The sequence below is a fragment of the Protopterus annectens genome, chromosome 11.part0 (assembly GCF_019279795.1).
Source record: "Protopterus annectens isolate FY-2018-M chromosome 11.part0, PAN1.0, whole genome shotgun sequence".
In the NCBI taxonomy this organism is placed as follows: Eukaryota; Metazoa; Chordata; order Ceratodontiformes; family Protopteridae; genus Protopterus; species Protopterus annectens.
Genome location: NC_056745.1, coordinates 114,016,759 through 114,038,443, shown reverse-complemented (window position 1 = coordinate 114,038,443; position 21,685 = coordinate 114,016,759). Strand labels below are relative to the sequence as shown.

At 44.2% G+C, this 21,685-nt stretch overlaps 1 protein-coding gene across 5 annotated transcripts in view; it reads right to left on the bottom strand.

Moving 5' to 3' along the window:
• LARGE1 (LARGE xylosyl- and glucuronyltransferase 1) overlaps positions 1 to 21,685 on the bottom strand; it is a 2,030,740-nt gene that overhangs the window by 205,517 nt on the left and 1,803,538 nt on the right. For all 5 annotated transcript variants that reach the window (XM_044087485.1, XM_044087484.1, XM_044087487.1 and 2 more), the window contains one exon: positions 20,048 to 20,211. In XM_044087485.1, the coding sequence (XP_043943420.1) occupies positions 20,048 to 20,211 (164 nt within the window). The remainder of the gene's footprint in view (positions 1 to 20,047; positions 20,212 to 21,685) is intronic.

The window sequence follows — 21,685 nt, the reverse complement described above, 5'->3', positions numbered from 1 at the left end:
TGTTTAACCAAGCATGTGATGACCAAAAATGTTTTTTTATTTTGTAAACCAGTGCTACTTTCACCTAAAGGGCACAACCATGGGGGCTTCATTTGCACCAATATATGATGATCTTTTCATTGGGTTACATTGAAGAACAAATTATATATGATTATTCTCAGAACAAATTCTTGGATTCTATGGATATTTGGCAGAGATATTTGGATGGCTGCTGGCTGGTCTGGAGGTCAGATTCTATTTACAAGAATTTGTGGACTATTTAAATGAGAAGTTGGGTATTCACTTTACAGTTAATTTTCATTCTACTTGTATTATTTTTTTGGACGTACAAGTTACAGTGCAAAGTGATGAGACTCTAAGTTCTATTTTTAGGAAATATCCACAATGACCGTGGAACCAAAGGATGCCCTGTTCCGGGAGACCACATCCAATTTGTAATGAGTGATAAAGGTATGAGGATTTGCCCATGTTGCTGCTGCACAGATTGAATCTAAACGCAATTTCGCTTGCAAGGAAACAGAGGTAACTAAGGTCCTGGTTGAGTATCCCCTGGCTTTCCCTGGAAGCTTCTTGTTACGCAAATCATAAGTATAGATGATTGTATCTGACACCCATAAGGTCACTTTTGAAACTGGAGAACCTGATTTATTATTAGCAAAGGATATAAACAATTGATCTGATTTTCTAAAGTCCTTGGTCCTGTGTAAATAAAAGTGTAATTGTCTATGAACATCCAATTGGTGGAGTCTATATTCTGCCTTGCTGCCATAATTGGGGAAGAATACAGGAAGCTCGATGGACTGATTTAAATTATACTCTGAAAACACCTTTGGCAAGAAGGAGGGATTGGTTCTGAAAGAAACTATCTGTGGAAGATGAGACACGGCGGGCAAATAGATAAAGCCTGTAATTCTGAAACCTGTCTAGCTGAGGTGATGGCAGTCAAGAAGAGGGTTTTCCAAGACAGAAACTTCAGGGGACAAGATGATGCTGGTTCAAAGAGTGGAAGAACTAGAGAGGCTAAAAATAGAAGTTATGTTCTTACCATAACGTTCCATGTTAGTTGTCTTCTTCTCGCCTTCTTCTTGCTGGATGGGTTCGGAGCCGACCTCGGCTCCGACTCGGCCACTCTAAAAGCTCGAGAGTTGGTTCCACCGGCTCGAGGCTCCCCTTATATCCCACAATGCTAGGCGAGAGTTACCTCAGATCTCGTTTGTAAGCTAACCCAGCTTATATCAAAAACAGTATAACTGTAAATAGAATCCACCTCTATCAGCAGGAAGAAAAGGGTGACCTACATCCTGAAATAAGAAAATATGCACAATAGCATATGACTAAGAAAGAGGTGGTAGAAAGAGAGGTCACGATCACAACTCCTCTAGGTCTGTCCAGGCCAGGGGAAGGAGGGTGGGACGCAAGAAGAAGGCGAGAAGAAGACAACTAACATGGAACGTTATGGTAAGAACATAACTTCTATATGTTAAGTTGTCTATCTCGCCTTCATTCTTGCTGGATGGGACCGCGTCCCTAGCACCTTGTCCCGTTAGGACTAACGGAACAGACTCCTGAGAACAGTGGAACCAAAATTAGCTCTATGCCTGGAAGCTAAATCCAACTTATAATGGGAAATAAAAGTGTGAGGAGTAGCCCACGTAGCCGCTGCACAAATGGTGTCAATAGGCAGTCTGTCTTGGAAGGCTAAAGAAGTAGCCAAAGCTCTGGTGGAATGGGCTTTAGGTTTATTAGGCAGTTTTTGGTGTCTAATCTCATAAACAAGGGTAATCAGAGATGTTAGCCATCTGGACAATGATACCTTTGAAACTGGAAGTCCCTTTCTGCTTTCCGCATAGGAGACAAACAGCTGATCAGATTTTCTGAATTGTTTCGTCCTGTCCAAGTAGTACCTTAATTGACGATGAACATCCAGGCAGTGTAATTTTTGTTCAGACCTATTTGAATACTCTGGGAAAAAGACAGGGAGGTCAATGCTTTGGTTTAGATTTGATGTTGAAACCACCTTAGGTAAAAAGGACGGGTTAGTTCGTAAGGAAACTCTGTCCTTATGGAACAAAAGATAAGGAGAACGACAACTGAGAGCTTGAAGTTCTGAAATTCTTCTAGCTGATGTGATAGCCACCAGAAAGAGAGTTTTCCATGATAATAATTTCAAGGAACATGAAGCTGCAGGTTCGAAAGGGGAAAGAATCAAAGAAGCAAGAACTAAATTTAGGTCCCAAGGAGAAGGAGGATTTCTTATAGGAGGTCTGAGAAGAAAAACTCCTTTCAAAAGGCTTTGCAAAGTTTGTGGGACATTAGGGCAGATTCAGAAATGCCCACATGAAAATTAGAAATAGCTGCCAATTGAACCTTAAGGGTAGATGGAGATGAACCTGCATGGAAGAGTTCAGCTAGAAAATCAAGGACTAGTTGGATGGAAGCGGTGAAAGGATCTATGTCCTTTCCTTGTGCCCAATATGAGAAGCGTTTCCACTTACTCAAATAAATCTTTCGAGTGGAAGATTTATGGGAAGCTATCAATATATCTCTAACCGAGTGAGATAATTGAGGAAGCCTGGCTACGGTTGGAACTGGAGGAACCAAGCAGTGAGGTTCAGAGAGGGGAGGGAGCGATGAAACTGACCCGACTGGTGGATCAAAAGATCTGGAACTAGGTCCAGATGCCACGGTCGCTCCAAGAGAAAACGATGTAGAAAGGGGAACCACACTTGTCGAGGCCAGTAAGGAGCAATGAGGATCAATGAGGCCTTCTGAGCGATAGCTTTCTGTATTACTTGAGAGATCAGAGGGAAAGGAGGAAATGCATACAGAAGTCCCCGGGGCCAAACTTGGACTAGAGCGTCTCTGCTGGGTTGGCCCGGTAAAGGGAATAGAGTGAAGTAATCTCTGCACTTGCTGTTTTGGGGAGTAGCAAAAAGATCGCAGCAAGGCTGACCCCACTTGAGAAATATCTCTCTCACTACAGAGTCTTTCAGAGACCACTCGTGAGGCATGAGTATAGCTCTGCTCAACTTGTCCGCAATGTGATTGGACTTCCGGGGATGTGCGTTGCTATCAGAAACGCTGAGAAGAAATCGCCCATTGCCACAGTCTGAGTGCTTCTCGACACAGGGGGTATGATCTGGTTCCGCCTTGTTTGTTGATGTACCACACTACAGACATATTGTCTGTCTGGATTGCAATCGTTCCCAAGGGAAGAGAGTCTTGAAGGGCTTGCAACGCTAAAAGCACTGCTCTCATCTCCAGAACATTGATGTGCAAGTGGCATTCGTTTGGTTGCCATGTGCCCTGGACTGTCCTGCCCTGATAATGCCCCCACCCGACCAGGGAGGAGACCGTTGTCAGAGTAGCAACCGGAGGATGTCGAACAAATGGTCTTCGCGACAGGAGCTGGCGGGAAGTCATCCACCACATGAGATGCTTTTGCACGCTTGCGTGATCATAATGGTGTGAGACATTGGAAGTTCCTGGTATGACCATTGAGAAAAAAGCATCCACTGAAGGATCCGCATGTGGTATCTGGCCAATGGGAGGAGAGGTATGGCCGCTGCCATGATTCCCAACACCTTTAGAACTAACCTGGCTTTGGCTCTGTTGTTGTTGAGAAGAATTGACACCAATTTGTGAATGTCTGATATCCTTTGGTTCGTTAGCGTTGCAGACATGTTTATAGTATCTAAATTTGCGCCTATGTAGGTAATAGTACGACAAGGCGACAAAACAGACTTTTCACAATTTATTGAAATACCCAGTTTTTGACAAACGCGAAAAGTATAATTTCTGGCCATCAGAAGGAGATGCTTGGTAGGAGCTGTGAGAAGCCAGTCGTCCAAATATGGAAACACCTGGAATCCTTGTCGTCTCAGATGAGAAGCTACCACTGCCATGCATTTGGTAAACACCCGGGGGGCAGTGGTGAGACCAAAGGGCAGGGCCCTGAATTGAAAATGACTGGTTCCCAGCCTGAAGCGGAGGAATCTTCTGGAGCGTCTGTTCATTTTTATGTGATAGTACGCATCCTGAAGGTCTATAGAGCACATCCAGTTTCCTTTTCCCAATAGGGGAAGAATGGATTGCAGCGTGACCATCCGAAATTTTGTTTTCTTGACTGATCTGTTCAAGATACTGAGATCCAAAATTGGTCTCCAGTCCCCTGTTTTCTTTGGAACTAAAAAGAACCTTGAGTAGATTCCGGATCCTTGTTGGTCTGCTGACACTGGCTGAATTGCTCTTTTTGCAAGCAGTTTTGAAATTTCCAAAGCTGCTATATCCCTTTGAGCGGGTGGAACATCTGGAAGGGATTTTTTTGACTGATTTGGAAAACGAAGAAAGGGGATAGAATAGCCTTCGGAAATGATGGACTGTACCCATTTGTCTTGAGTCAGGGATAGCCAGGCTTCTGGGTACAGCGACAATCTTCCCCCGACTGCCTCCGAAGATGGGCAGTCGGGCAACACCTCAGGGATGCTGAAAGGGCTTATAGGAGAAAGTTTCTCGATTGCCCTGGTTCTGCGGACCCCCTCTGCCTCTAGGGCGACGTCTACCATTGTTGTTCCCCCCTCTGCCTCTGGCGGGGAACCGACTCTGTGCGCCAGGCGAAGTCCCTTGAGATTGTTTACGGAACCACATCTTTCCACCCTTCTGGCCTTTGGGGTAAGGCCTAGAAGGAGTCGAAAAACGGACTCCGACGGCAGAAAGGGTCTTGCCATCAGTCTTGCACCTAGTCAGGGTTTCTTTCACTTGAGGACCAAAAAGAGATGATCCATCAAAAGGGGAGTTCGTGAAAGATGTCTTGAAAGGTTCCGCAAAATTGCATAGCCGCATCCAGGCGTGCCTACGTAAGGCTACCCCTGTTCCTGCGGCTCTGCTCGCTCCATCGGCCGCATAAGAGAGGAGGCGCATGGAGGAGTTGGAAATGGAATTAAGGATAGCCAGCTGCATGTTCATTTTCTCTTGGAAACCCGCAGCTGTAGGGTCCTTCAACATTTCACTCGCTTCCTTGATCAAGTCCCTTTGAAGACGAGTGAAATGGCACAGGTAATTCAGCGAACGCATAGTAAATGTCGCTGAGGAGAACATCCGCTTCCCGTACCTATCCATGGACCTAGATTCCTTGTTAGGTGGATGGACAGGCACTGAAGGATCAGCCAGTTCCTTCTTTGTGGCGGCAGACCACCATAGCATCCACAGAAACTCCTTTTGATAAAAATTCCTTGTCTGATGGAGCTGTGATGAATTTGGAGGGTCTCCTGGGAGTGGGGTCCACTGAATCAGGAGCCGTCCATGCCTTCTTAGCAACCATCTGCATGAGGGGGTCGAAGGGGGGGGACACCCAGGAGGTGGAAGGACGAGAGCCAAACGCCTCAAGATACACAGATTCGTCCTCCGAAGGGTTGAGGGCTGGCCAATTTCCCCTCTGTTTAAGGATCTCCAGAATGTCTGCAAATGAGACATCTTCAGAAGGGGAACGGGGGGAACCCTCAGAATCATCCAGATCTGTGTCCGACGTGATAGACTCAGGTGAGTCAATGTGCTTCCTCTTGCACTTCCTCTTCCGAGGGGGCTCTTCTGCCAAATCAGGAGAGGCCTCGGAAGAGGATGAAATCCCCAAAGGGGCTCCTGAGGAGTTGGCTCTCTGCGGTCCGGGATGAGGGAGTGAGTCGACTTACCCTGAGGCAGCATAGAGGGAGGGGCTGACGGAGCCGACTGTGGAGTAGAGCCAGGCTCTAACACACTCCGCATGACCTCGAATGCACCCCTGTCAGGCAGAGCCAGAGGTCCCCGCTCCGAGGAGCTAAGGACCCCCCTCGGCACCGACAGTGATGGCTCCGAGGCCGATGTCGGAGCCGAACTCACCAGCGCCGAAGCACCGAGAGGGAGAGGGGGGTCGGACAAGGGTCCGATGCCACTCACCCCCTCGGAGCCGACGAGGGAAGTCCGGCGCCGAGATTCCTCCACGGAAGAAAACGGAGCCGACGACGGAGCCGAAGACAATTGTCTCGGCCCGAAGTGACCACAGTCTCGGTTCCGACACGACCCGGCTCCGAACTCAAAAGAGTCAAGGAGGAAAGAGTTGATGGACGGGGCAGGCACCGACTGATGAGTCGGGCTCTGAAGCATCTGGGCTAGTGCCTCGGACTTGAGTAGTCGACTCACCACCCTCTGAAGGTCATGATCGGAAAGCCTCGATGACCTAGAGGAATGAGACCTTTGGCTCCGTTCAGACAGCAGGGGAGAACCTGGAGCCGAATGAACGGAGCCAAGAGAAGGTGACCTAGACCTCTTTCTGGTTGTCGGCTCCGAAGATCTTGTCGGAGCCGACATGGGTACCTCGATAACCTCGGCTCCGGCCGGAGCCGAGGAAGCCACAGAAACTGTGGACTGAGTCTTATCGGCTCCAGCCGGAGCCGATAAAGGCAAAGGTTGAACAACCTGAGGTCTCGGCTCAGAAGCCGGAGCCGAAGACCTCGATGCCTTAGAGGGCTTCCCTGTTGAGACAGACAGGGAATCCTCAGGCTTCAACAAGCCTCTCAGAATTAGCTTGTTTTTTCTTTCCTGCAGGACCCTGGGGCTGAAGCCATGGCAAACAGCACAGGAGTCCTGCAGGTGCAAAGGCCCCAGACAATAGACACAAGAAGTGTGAGCGTCTGTCAGAGACATTTTCTGACAGCATGCATCACACTTCTTGAATCCGGAGACCTTTGCTTCTTTTGACATTGCCTAACTGACAGGTGTACACAAACACACACTCAAACACACCAGTTATACCCTGTCAGAAAATATAACAATTTTAGTAAAGATACTAGAAATAAAGTACAATAAAATGTAGTAAATTATAGTAAACTACACAAACACTCCCTTAGGGAAGAGAAGGCCTAAGGCCCAAGGGAAGAACCAAAGGTTCTTTTAGACAAGAAACGGGAAAAATTAGGGTCGGGGATAAAGTTCTATGAACTACACTAATCTAAGAAGAATTTAAACTAAAAAAGGGGTAAAAAGAGTAACTTTTAGTAGAAAAAGCTAAAACTCACCAGGAACCGGTAGAAGCAACCAACCTCGAAGCTGTAGCGGCAAACGAGATCTGAGGTAACTCTCGCCTAGCATTGTGGGATATAAGGGGAGCCTCGAGCCGGTGGAACCAACTCTCGAGCTTTTAGAGTGGCCGAGTCGGAGCCGAGGTCGGCTCCGAACCCATCCAGCAAGAATGAAGGCGAGATAGACAACTTAACATCAAAATTTAGGTCCTGGGGGGTGGGTGGGGTGGGGGGCTTCTCTTACTGGGGACCGTTAGAGGGCTGTACCTCTTAAGAATGCTTTGCACAGCTTATGGGTCATATTAGAACCCAACTCTCCCACATGAAAATTGGAGATGGCAGCCAGTTGGACCCTAATGGTAGCTGCAGCTGCCCCCAATCAAACGTTTCAGCCAGGAAATCAAGAATCTTGGGAACAGGAGCAGTGAAGGGATCAATATCATTTTTCTTTGCCCAATAAGAGAACCTCTTCCATTTGCTAGCATAAATCTTTCTGGTAGTGGGCTTGTGAGAAGACATCAGAATGTGCTGTACTGCCAGTGAAATGTTGGGGAGCCTGGCTAAGACTGGAAGTGGAGAAACCAAGCTGTCAGCTTGAGAGTTTGGAGGGAGGGGTGAAGCACACCCGACTGATGCATCAGAAGGTCCGGAACTGGGTCCAGGACCCAAGACTCCACTTGTAGATGATGGCATAGAAATGGGAACCATATCTGACGAGGCCAGTAAGGAGCAATGAGAATGAGCTTGCAACCCAGTGACTTTGCTTTCTGAAGTGCCTTGGGGATCAGAGGAAAAGGTGAAAAGGCATAAAGCAGTCCCGGAGGCCAATCATGAACAAGTGCATCCCTGGGTGACTGTCCTGGTGGGGGGACTAAGGTAAAATAGCTGCTGCATTTGTTGTTGAGGGGAGTGGCAAAAATATCGCAGCATGACTGGCCCCATTTGCGAAAAATCAAGTCCGCAACTTCTTGCTTCAGGGACCACTCATGAGGCATGAGGATAGCCCTGCTGAGCCTGTCCACAATCACGTTGGATTTCCCGCAATGTGCGTCACAATCAGAAAACATTGGGAAGACATCTCCTATTGCCATCCTCGAAGGACGTCCCGACACAAGGGGTAAGATCTGGTCCTGCCTAGTTTGTTGATGTACCATACCACTGACATATTGTCTGTCTGAATTGCAATAGTTCCGGTAGGTAGAGAGTCTTAGCAGTGCTTGCAACACCAGAAGCATCGCTCTCATCTCTAGAACACTGATGTGCAAGTAGCACTCGTGTGGCTGCCACATTCCTTGGACAGTCTTTCCCAGATAATGCCCCCCCACCCTATCTGGGAGGCATCTGTGGCCATTGTGGCTACTGGTTGGGGGTCTAGAAAGGGTCTGCCCAGAGTCACATGGGGGAAACAAGCCAACATACTAAGTCCTTTCTCCAAGATTCCGTGATCGAGATCATATGTGACATTGGTATATCCCAGAATGACTATTGAGCGAAAAGAAGCCACTGCAGAATTCTCATGTCTAAGCGGGACATAGGGACTAGAGTAACTGCTGCAGCCATTGAGCCCAGGACTTTCAGTACCTCTCGTCTGAACTCTCTTCTTTTTCATGAGCAATAAAACTTGCTGACGAATGGCTGACACCCTGTCTTGATGCAGCTTTGCTATCATGGTTCTTGTATCAAAGTCTGCCCCTATGAAGGTAATACACTGAAAAGGCAACAAGGCAGAACTTTCATAGTTTATGGTAATGCCTAGCTGGGAACAGGTTTGAATTGTGTAGTCCTGTGCTTTGATGAGTTGATGCTCGGTGGTAGCAGTGAGGAGCCAGTCTTCTAGATATGGAAACACCTGGAATCTTAGACATCTCAGGTGAGCTGTGACCACTGCCATACACTTGGTGAACACCCTGGGGGCTGTGATGAGACCAAAGGACAGAGCTCTGAACCGATAAATGACTGGCTCCCAGCTGGAGGCATAGGAATCTCCTGGATTGCCTGTCCATTTTTATGTGGTAGTACGCAACCTGGAGATAGATGGAGCACATCCAACTGTCCTGACCCAAAAAGGGAAGAATGGACTGCAGTGTTACCATCCAGAACTTCACTTTTTTACTGATTTGTTTAGCTTGCTGAGATCCAAGATGGGTCTCCAGTCCCCTGTCATTTTTGGAACTAAAAAGAACCTTGAGTAAGTTCCGAATTTGATTTGGTCTGCAGGGGCTTCTTGGATGACTCTTTTTTTCTAGCAACCTTTGTACTTCTATGTTTTCCGTTATTGTTCCCACCTCTGCCCCTGGGAGAAAATTCTCCATGTGTGTCAGATGAAGCTCCCTGGGATTTTCAAAACCTCACTTTTCCCACTCTTCTGACCTTTACGGTAGGGTCTAGATGGAGTGGAAAAACAGACTCCCGCAGCACAGAGAGTCTTGCCATCCTTTTCACACCTGGTGAGAGTCTCTTCTACCTGAGGTCCAAACAAGGATGAGCCATCAAAAGGAGTATTGGTAAAGGATGATTTGAAGGGTTCCGCAAATTGACAAAGGCACATCCAGGAGAGTCTCTGCAAAGCAACTCTGGTACCTGCTGCCCTACTCACTCCATTTGCCCGCATAAGAAATGAGCCTCATGGAGGAGTTAATGACTGAAGTCAAGGTCACAAGCTGGGAAGCCGCCCTGTCTGCAACTCCCTCAGCTGTAGGATCCTGCAGGGTATCCCCAACTCTTTTATGAGATCCCTCTGAAGTCACTTGAATTGTGACAAATAATTCAGCGACCTGAGTGTAAAGGTCACTGAAGAGAACATATGCTTCCAATACCTGTCCATTGTATAGCACTCCTTTTCGGCGGATGGACAGATGAAGTTTCCACATGTTCCTTCTTAGTGGCTGCTGCCACCACCATAGCATCAACAGGAACCCCTTTGGAAAGAAAGGACTTATTTATCTGGTCTCCGCAGAACCGATTCCATGGTCTCTGGAGCACTCCACGCCTTCCGACTCACTACAGACAAAAGTGGGTCAAAAGGCAGAGACACCCAAGAGGTGGAGCGTTGGAAACCAAATGCATCCAGGTAGATGGACTTGTCCTCAGAAGGGGCTAGGAACTTCCAGCCACCCCTCTGTTTAAGGATTTCCAAGATGTCCAAAAAGGGCACATCCTCAGAGGGGGACCATAGGGACCCTTCCTATTCATCCAAGTCTGTGTCTGAAGTGATGGACTCGGGGGAGTCCAGATGCTTCCTCTTACATTTTTCTTCCAAGGGACCCCCTCCGAATGTTTAGGGGAGGTTTTGGAAGAGGTGGGGTCACCAAATGGGGTGTCCTGGGTCATAGGTTCCCTACACTTTGAGGGAGGAGGTGGGTCAAAGGCAGGCACAGGCACCGAAGAAGAAGGAGCCAATGAAGCGAAGGGTGGAGCGGTCTCAGGGGACAGCATACTCATCACCTCAAAGGCGCCACGGTCCTGAGCCAAAGGAGCCTCCGGCTCCAAAGATCCCGAAGATCTCCTGCAAACCAAGAGTGATGGCTCAGAGGCTGATGTAGGAGCCTAACTCACCTGCGCCAAAGTTTCTAGAGGGAGAGCAGGGTCGGACAACAGCCTGATGCTACTTCCCCCCCTCGGAGCCAACGAGAGCACTTCGGCACCCAGATCCCTCGATGGACTGAGACATCGAGGAGATGGGGACAACATAACATCTAAAGTTATGTACTCACCATAACTATAGGTATCTGTGTTGTCCATTTTCATTCTCCCTCAACAATTGGGTATTGGATCCAACCTCAGATCTGACTTTGCCGCATCTACTAGACTCTCAGATCCAACTAGCGTGCTCCTCCCTTTGCTCACAATGTTATGGTTAACCTGCTATACTTTAAATCAGTTTTGCTGCCTTATAAGCTATATGAGGAACTAGCTCTAGGTAAACATAAAGCCAAACAAATTGTAGCAAAAGTGGATCTAAAACCTGGAACAGACATTCCGCAATAACCATAAGGTCACTCCAGGAGATAACAGGAAGGAGGATGGAGGATTGGTAGTCGAGGTAGAATGAAAATGGACAACACAGATGCATAGTTATGGTGAGTACATAATCTTTAATATCTGATGTCCTTTTCATTCATTTCTCAACTATTGGAACAGAGCCACCACCAGCTATACATACCTTCGGTAGATGGATATTCAGGAGTACTGCAGAACCAAATGCAGCCCTGATCCAGGAAGTGAAATCCAATTTGTAATGAGCAATAAAAGTATGAGCATTAGACCAGGCAGCTGCTGCAGAAATGTCATCAACAGAGGTCATAGACCAAAAGATGGAAGATGCAGCCATGGACCTGGTGGAGTGTGCTTTTGAAGGCTTGGGTAAGGACACACCTTGTTGACTGTAAATAAAAGAAATGCATTCAATAAGCCCTTTGTCTACGGTAATTTTAAAATAGGTGAGCCCAATTTGTTTAGGGAAAAGGAGAGAAATGACTCTGACTATCTGAAATCTTTTGTTCTACTGAGATAAATATAGTTGCCTGTGCAAATCGAAAAGACTGAGCATATATTCTCTTTTGTTAGTAAAGTTGGGAAAGAAAACAGGCAAATTAATGACTTGACTAATATTCATTTCAGAGGCTACTTTAGGCAAAAAGAATGGACTGATCCATAAGGTAACCATGCCTTTGTGAAAAATGAGATAAGGAGATTTGGAAGAGAGTCTAAATTTCAGAAACTTGTCTCACATATGTAATGGCCACGAGAAAAGCAGTTTTCCAGGATAAAGATTTTAAATCAGATTTAGCTGATGGTTCAAAGGATTTCTGAGTTAACTCTTCTCACACGACTGTTCATCCCATGGAGGGACTGGGTCCTTCACTGGGGGGCCTAAGCAAGAAAGTAACTTTGAGAAATGCCTTGCACAAAGTTGAATAAGCTAATGAGGAAGCATTTTCGTCAGAATGAAAATTAGAATGGCTGCCAGCTGTACTTCAATAGTAGAGAAACTAGCTCCCTCTTGAAAAATAGATGCTAAAAACTCTAGGGTGGCTGCAGTAGAAGCAGTGAAGGGGTCCAATTCTCTCTTTAGAGCCTAAATAGAGAATCTTTTCCATTTACTTTTGCAGATCTTTCTGGTAGTTTCCATGTGGGAAGACAGAAGTAACTGTCAGACAGTCTAGGCTTTCCTCCCCAGTGGAAATGGAGCAACCAGGTGGTCAACTTGAGGACTGTAATGTTCAGGTAATCTATCCCTGTGGGATGAGACAGAAGGTCTGAACTGTGTTCCAGTATCCATGGTGGAGAGCAAAGGTGAGACTAAAGGGAAGAGGAACCACAATTGAGTCCAGAAAGGGGCCAGGAGGATAACTGTGCTCTACAGATGGAGTGCTTTCCTTAAGAATTTGGGAATTAGAGGTATCAAGAACAAGACTAAAGGAGACCATTGGGCCAAACATGGAATACAGCATCTCTTGGTGACTCCACCAGAGGGGGGATTAGGGTAAAGAAACTGCTGCACTAGCTGTGGGGAGATGCAGAGAGATCACAGCAAGGTTGACTCCAAAGAAGAAAAATCCTCTATGCCACTGAATGATTGAGACACCAGTAGTGAGGCATCAGAATGGACCTGTGGAGTTTGTCCGCTTGCATGTTGGATTTCCTCAGTATGTGTGTGCTGCCAAAAGAAAGCAGTTTGAATCACAAATGCACCCAAAAGGAAGGTCATCCTTGGAAGGCCTGCAATGCTAGGAGGACTGCTCTCATCTCTAGGACCTTGATGTGCAAATTGGTCTCTTTTGGGGACCATGTGCTTAGGCCGCCTATCCCAAGAAATGTCCCCATCCCAGCTGGGAAGCATCCATGGTTATAGTAGCTATTGGGGGTAAAGGTACAAGAGGGCTGTCTTAGGAAACTGTTCTACTGAATCCACCAACATAGACGGTCTTTGCATACTCAAGTGAGCTTGATTTGAAAGCACAAGGGATGGAGAAGAATTGACTGCTGAAAAGCTAGGGTCTTTTGAAGAATGCACATATAAAAATGGACCATAGGAACTAAGGTTTGGCAGTTGCCATTGACCCTAGGGACTGAATAATAAGTCTGGCTTGGGGTGAAGGGTGCACAATAAGTTGCTCCCCTTCACACCTGATGGCCCTTATTCAATGTGGTGGAAATAGTCTGACTGTATTCAATTGAGCACCTGTGAACACCAGGCTCTGAATAGGTTGAAGATCAGACTTGCAGATGTTGACTGAGATGCCAAAAGACTGACATAACTAGAGCAAGTAGTCCCTGGATTTCTCTAGAAGATGTTTGGTTGAGGCAGTGAGGAGCCAGTTGTCTAGGTATGGAAACACTCAGAATCCCAGTGGTCTCAAGTGAGCTGCTACCACTGCCATACATTTGGTAAACACCCTGGGGTCTGTGGTCAAACCAATGCTGATTTCCTTTGCTTAGATCTAAATAATCTTAAGTTCCAAATCCTTTCTGGTCTGGGTGGACCACCTGGATGACTCTGTCTAGCAGCTTTTGAATTTCTTAAGCTGCTGCCTTCCTCTGACTGGGTGCGACATCAGGAAGCCTTTTTCTTTTGGTTGGGGGAATCTGGGAAAATGGCATGAAATAACGTATAATTTTTTTTTACCACCAAAAAATCTTTTGTTACTGATGCCCAGGCATCTGGGTGCAGAGACAAATGCCCCCAACTACCTCCAGAGGTGGGGAGTCAAGCCACCTTTCAGGAAATCTTGGAAACTCTGTTTCTGCGGGCCTCACTTGCTCTGACAACGGTGTCTTCCACTTGAACCCCCCCCCTCTACCTCTGGACTAGATATCTTTACAAGAATTCTAGAAAAAGGATACTTGAACTTACGGAACCACATTTTCTACCTCTTCTTTGATTTCTGGAAAAAGAATGTTGTGGAGTAGAAAAGCATATCCTTATGGCAAACACGGTCTTTCCATCCTGTTCACTCTGGGAAAGCATTTCCTTAACAGTAGGGCCAAAGAAAGACATTCCGTCAAAGAAAAAGACTTGAAAGGGTCTGCAAAGTTGCACAAGTGCATCTAGGCATGTCTCCTAATGGCTATGCCTGAACCTGCCACCCATGAGTTACACTTGCAAGCACTGGAAATTAGCCTCATGGGTGCATACAAGATGGATAAGAGAGCAGCCAATTGTGAAGAAGACTTCTTAAAGTCCCCCACAGACATGGCTTCTGAGTGGGATCTGACAAACCCCTTAGTCAAATCCCACTGTAGTCTACAGAAATATGCCAAGTAATTCAGAGACCATAAGGCAAAAGCTGCAGAGGCAAAAAACACACTTCCTGAATCTGTCCAACGTCCTGGACTCCCTGTTAGCGTGATGAACAGAGGTGCTCTTGCTCTACCAGCTCCTGCTTTGTGGCTACCATCACAACCATAGGATTCATAAGAACTCTTATGCTCCAGTGTGGCCTGTCCTTGGGGGGCAAGAAACTTATCAGGACAAAAGGGGATAGGTTCTACAGTGTCCAGTTCCTTCCACACCTGATAAGAGACTAGATCTGTAAGCTCATCTGCCAGGGGAGTCACCCAAGACTTAGATGGGCTGAACCCAAAAGTATCCAGGAACACTTACTCCTCCAGGGAGGGTATCAGAGGACCAACCACCTTTTTGCTTGAGAATTTCTAAGGTGTCGCTGAAGGTGACATCATTCATTGGAGATCTGTGAAACCCCTCCCTTTCACTCAAGTCCATGCCTTCGGTGACAGACTCCAGAGGGGAGTCTGTCTCCTCCTGCATGTTTTTTTACAGGGAACCTCTGCAGTGTGATGGTCTAAATAGGTATATGAAAAGAGGGGAAAGTCCTTGAGGGGGACTGACTGGATGGATGCTTGATGGGGCAGGCTGTCCTTGTAGAATATGCCTGAGAGGATCAGAGCTTGGAACTGAAGGAGGCACTGCTGTAGGATGTGAAGAGGAAAGAGTAGTTGAATCTCTTGGATGAGAGAAGACCCTCTGCATCACCACGAAATCAGAAGGACCGGGAGAAACTGTAGCTGTTTGTACCACAGCCAAAGTTCCTACCCCACCATGCCCAGACTATGCCCGGACCCATGCCTCAGAGGGTGAGTCAGACCGGAGCTGTCCAATGCCAAAGTTCAAAGGGGCAGGGTTGGCTCTGACAACCTGAGTGATACTCAGGCCCCCAGACCCGATACAAACACTTCGGCTCCAAGACTTGTCCTGGTCCAAAGGAATCCATGCCAAACAAGTCAGGAAAGCAGTCAGAGTCAAAAACCTAGCTGTCTTTGGATCACACATTGACACACGCAGGTTTCTTGGATCTGAAGACTCTGCAATTGCTGGTCAGATTAGAGTAGGAGAAATCACAGTATCGCAAAAAGAAGGAAGACTCATGAATCCAATGGGAGAGGAAGCAAGGACAACTCCATCTAAATCTCTGTTCTGAGGAACTTCCTCATCATCCTATGCACTTTGACTTCTGAAAGGCTCAAGGAGGACCTGATGGCAGAAATGGTGAACTGGGGCCGAGACTCTCTCCTAGGAGTCTACTGAAGGAAAAGAAAATGGAGAAGAGTACAATCAGGCTTTACAGAGAACCCTGGGGACTGAGTCTTTACAGACTTAGTACGACAAGTTGCTAGATCCTAGAATGAGAGATCTGGCTGTTTTCTCTCTGGATCAGGTCAGATCTGATTTCTTTTGCATTTTATGAAGAGGGTCCGAACATGAAGTAGACTTGGAAGAATGGGGTGGAGACTGCTTTCTTGATTCTTTCATGTCCAAAGAGGCCATGTATGGCTTTGTGGGTATTTGAGTCCCTGGAGCAGAAGAAGGTGGCAGCAAGCTCTTCAGAAATAATGTGTTCCAATGGTCTCCGGCAACTCTGCATTTAAAAGCAGCTCAAATGGAGCAGTCTGTATTTAGGTGAGAAGCTCCTAGGCAACAGAACATTCCCTGTGGGCATTAGAGTTAGGGATTTTGTGCCCACAGGAAGTGCTTTTCTTAAAACTCATTTCTTCTGACATGTCTGAAGAAAAAAAGGAAAACGAAAACTTTTTTTTTTTTTAAATAGACTAGCAACAATGGCAGGGAAATGAGAATACATTATAGATGGTAAAAAAAAAGGAGAGAAGAGAAACTACAAACAATGGCAACAGCAGCTACCTTGGGTAGCAGAAAAAGTGATTTGAACCTAACACAAGAAAACTTGAAAAACTAGATAAGAGAAGTAGGGTGATGAGAGGAAAAGGAGTTTAAGAGAAAAAAAATGAAACTGAACTCACAGGAGAAGGATAGAACACCCAAAAAAAGCTCTTTGAGAAGGATCCACATCTGTAGCAATATGATGGCAAACAAGATCTGAGGTATAGCAGGTTGACTGGGGCATTGTGGGTAAAGGAAGGAACTCGAGAGTTGGATCAGAGTCTAGTAAATGTGACCAGATCAGATGCCCAACAGTTGAGGAATGAATAAAAAGGACAATAGCAGATCAGCATGAAGAGCTGCAGACTAAGGAATATCTAAATGTAGAAAATCATAATGCATTTCCTAGGCAACAGGAATTTCATACTGGAGGGAAATCTGAGGCAACACCTTTATCAGAATCAGAATCTTCAATTTAAGAAGAAAGTGCTGAAGCACAACATTCTCCCAGAAATCCTTGCTCCACTGACTGAAAATCATAGTAAAAAAGCAAGGGAACTCTTTCTTTTCTTTCCTGAAGACAAAGTAGTTAATGTAAAAGTAGAAACAGAAACACAAGCCAAATTGTTTTCTTTTTTCTTTTCCTAAGAAATGGCCAGGAACAACCCCAAAGCAGTCATACTATCTCAGGTTTCAGGTTCCCTTTCCTGGCTTTGTTGTAGATCTTCACCCACCCCTTTTTATAATACTGAACAAGAATGAGTCTCTCTTGACCATGGGAGGTAACCATATAGTCACAGAGGACATGGCTATCTTCAAGTCTCCGTGGCTGAACCTGCTATACCCAAGGAACTGGGGTGAAAAAGATGAGCTGTCTAAGAAACTCTGGCCACAGCAGTCACTCATTGATAAAAGAGATAAAACAGGAAGTGACCCGATACCCAAAGACACTCTGACAACTTTCTTTTTCTTACAGCCAGGGGAATACAAGTAACTGATTTTAGCTGAGAAAGAAGCAGTGTATATGGGTAGCAGAGGATGAGAGTGTTGGTAAAGATTATAATAGCAAAAATGAACTTTTGAGGTAAGAAATACATTGGCAGTCTCTAAAAGCATAACTTCTTGCCCCTAATGCATACAATCTATATAAAAAGATAGAAAATGATATTAAAAATAGATTTTTTTACACAGTTTGTTCACACAAGCATTCACAATGTAACCTGTGACTAGTTGAGGCAGGCCTAGATACAGAAGTTCCATAACTATTAAAAAAATATATCACAGAAAACACCCATGTTTTCCTCAGGAAAATAATTATGTGTAAGGTTTTCTCCAGCAGAGGATTTATCTGCTCAGTCTTGAAGGACAACTAGCTATCATTTCCATGAAATCCACAGAAGGAGCACACTTCCGTAGCAGATCTCTGAAGATTTTGGTCCTCTAATTGCCTTTTATATGGAGTCCAGCTTGAGCTCCTGGATGATGCACAATTTTGAAGGCACCCTTCAGCTTTGAAATGTTGGCCAGTTAGTTATATCCCTGGACAAGAAATACCCCAAACAGCTTACACTACTGCAAAAGTGATTTAATGTTGAACATCGGTCTAGTGCACGCAAAAGACTCTGGTTTACAGGCAAACTTCCCCTAATGGTGATGGATTGAAAATGTACAGACTCATATACATCGGGAAGCAGTGAACTTTAATTATGCCCTGATTTAGGAACAAGGTCCATTATGCTCATGGCATTAAATGTCCCAAACATTTTGAGAAATTAAAGGAGTCCTACGTCTTAAAAGACTAAACCAAAGACAGATGTCGGCCTGATGGATGATACTTGCGTAGTAGTGATCCTTGCAATGAACACAGTGGCTGCATGTTGCTGATGAGCAGCTGGTGAATGGTGAAATGAAAAGAATGAATGAGTTTATCTAAAGAAAAGCAGTACGGGAGAAGGTTTAAAAACAGGGTGGGTTCAGGAATTGGGGAGAGGAGGCGGCAATTAATTTATGTAACTGGTTCAGTAAATCAAGAAAATATTAATGAAGTGATAGGAGGCTAGGATGGTAAAGAGTTTAGACCAATGAGTACAAGATTCTAAAAAGGTAGGCAAAGAAATAGGGGGGTCCTAAACGAAAGACCAACACTGGTAGAGTTTTTAGTAGAATATAGAACAGAAGCTGCCATTAAAAAAGAAGGAATAATTAGCAGAGCATATAAAACACTGCATAACAACGATAAGAATCAATCAGAGGAGTTTAGAAAGGATTGGGAAGAGAGATTGGATAAGCAATTCACAAAGAAACAATGGGAGGATATATGTATGTCTCCTAAATATGCAACAAAATGTAGAAGATTTAGGATTTTTGATTGAAAATCTTTACATAGATATTGTTATAACCAAAGTACACTCCAGGGAATTTTTTCTCAAGTAGAAAACAAATGTAGGAGGTGTGACGGGAAAGAAAGAGGTACTTGGGAACATATTTTCTGGGAGTGCTGTGGATCGGTGGTCTTTAAGGATTCCCTGTGGGATACACTGTTGGAGATGTTTGGTGGGCAGATTGGTGTGATGAGGCAGATGATACAGAGCCAGAATTGCCAAGACATGGTGAGGCCTTGCTGTGTCTAATAATTGTGGCTGCCAAAAAAGCAATTACTAGAAAATCAAAATCTAAACTAACTATATTAGACGTAGTGAATGTAGTAACAGAGATAAAACTACTGGAACTGAGATCTTTAGAAAAGGGTAGGAGCAAACTACATAGGAAAAATTTGGAATTGTGGAAACAATACATACAGGGCAGGAATGAGGTTTAAAAGAAGCCAGGACTTAAATGAGCTATGTATTGTTTGACTGAAAATAACTGGGTAGATTATAAGTGAGGTAGTAATGTTTGCAACTGGGATTGTGTCAGTATTGTTTGTGATGTAAAATGCTTGCAACAAGGATTGTGTCGGTGTAGTTTGTTTTCATTTATATACATTTATGATTGCTTTTGTCATAAATGATGGTTTAATAAAGACATTTCTTTTAAAAAAAGACTTCTAAAAAGGGATTAGTATGAAAGTAATCAAGGAAGAACAGGAAAAAAAGAAAAGAAAGAAAAATAAGTAGTGAGCATTTTGTCTGTGTTTATGATTCTACATCTTGGGAAGCAAGCAGCAACAGAAGCATTGATCTCTGACTGGTGGTAGTGTTGAGTAGCATAGTTACAGAAGTAGGAGATGCTATACAAAGGTCAATGGGAGACCAAATAAAGCTGATGATGGCCCTACATCACTGATGAACACACAGGCATTTGATATGCTCCCAATACTCTGACATCTTTTGTTAACAAATATCAGTGGGATATTTGGATGGTTTACAAGAGGAAAAAATGGGGACAGCGATGGTCAGTATGCCTCTTATCTCAAGCAGAGATGACACATAGATGGAAAAAGGACAGAGTAATGTGAAAAGTCCAGTAGCAAATGAAAAAAACCCTGTACAGGACACTCAGGGAAAATACTTCAGAAAGTATCTGAATGATCATCGAACACATTTATGACACAATATTACAAGTTACTGCTGTTCTAGTTTAATACGGAAATTTAATGGTCCTGAGAAAATACTGAAAGAGCAGAAATCTCATAACAGTACACCTGCATATTCCACTTATTCAATCTGTCTGCAACATGAGTGGCGGTACATCCTGAAACCATTACAGGGATTTCAAATATATACAAACAAAACCTCTATGTTTCTAACCTTTAATGTATGTTTTATGTCTATATTATAAATTACAAAAACAACAATACTTGTAGCAAAACTTTAAAGGCCTAAATGAAATTCAGCTAATTACAAACATCTTGTACCTGTCCATGGATAGCTGGGCCACTAATGTAACATCAGTGTTGTCAGAGGCAGGCTCATAGTCATAATGTAGAAAGTAGAGATGAGTCCGATGAACTGTAAAGCGCTCACGACGAAACTCGTAGCACAAATCATCTTCATCCAGTTCAGACAGCTGCTTCTGAAGCTGCAGACAAAATCAGGAGTATGATTATAATGTTCCTTAATGAGGGCAATACATTCAATTATACCTCAGGAAGTGGCAGGAAGCAAAACTAATATGCAACTTTTTTTTTAATTTACTTGTTATATTTTTTCATTTGTGTGGCATTTCTCTCCAGACAGCAGCATGAGCTATACCTGTAAAGCATCTGTCAAACTATATCCATTTCATAACTTAAACTGTGTTCAGGCTAAACAAACTTGGAACAAAGACTCCAGCACACTTCTACAAAAGCCCTCTTGGCTAACCCATGTGTCTAACGCCCTTTTAAACACGGCAAGTGAATGTCAGCCCCTAACAGCTACAGGGAGCTTATTTCAACAACTGATGATGAAAATGGGAACAAACCTACTTCTACCAGCTTTCATTACTACAGGTGGCCTAAAAGAACAATTATTATTTGTAAGTAATTAGTCATTTCCTTTTAAATCACATCCACTTCACAATGTTGTTCTTAACTTACAGTCTGTAGGTAAAATACAGGCCTAAAACTGTGAGTTGATTTGGTCAACTTGTTTCCTTACACAGGCATTTTCTACAAAACTTCACGAGTACATCCTTGATCATCCATAGATCACCCTTAATATAGGAACAAAGAATTGTGTTATACTTGATTACAGGTCTGATAATAAAAAGTAAACATCCCTTTAAGAACCATTAGTAATCTTGATAACATTTTTTTTTTAATATAAATATGACAATAAACAACAACTTGTCATAAACTATCTGCGTGATTCTTAAAAGATAAATTATTGGCAAATATCCCAAGACCTTTTATAGTATTTGAAACTCTATTATTATTACCACCTATCAAAACTGCTAAAACAAGTTTAGAGTAAACAAAATGTAGCACTTTATACATGATCTTTTAGCCATGATACAATGGTCCCAAAGTGTAAATTACTGAAACTATGATATCCTTGTTGGTAATATGAAATCTGGTTTACAGTCCAAGAACTGACCCCCTGTGGTACATTAGAATGAACTGCAGTTGAGTCAGAAGTTTGCCCTTAAATGATCACTAATTCTTTATGCTCAGACGGCCTAGTATAGATCCATCTTACTATCTTAGGAAGATGTTTAATAACAGTATTATACTATCAAAAGCTATCAGACATCCAAGTAACCTACTGGTGCACTCTTAAGCATGATAAAGTGGTTCATACAATTCAGACAGGCAAGTAGGGGATCCCCTTTGATAAAGCCATGTTGAAAAAATCTAATCTGGGTACATATTTATCATCAACTTCCAACAGTGGTATTAAATATCTTTCAAAATACTTGCCAAACAAAAATACAATGCTAACCAATCCATAATTTAGATGTAGATCAGATCTGCCAATTCTAAAAATAGGAACCACATTTGCCAACTTTCATGACAAAAAGACATCATATCTGGCAAGAAAGAGTTAAATAATTAAGATGGAGACTGGACCAG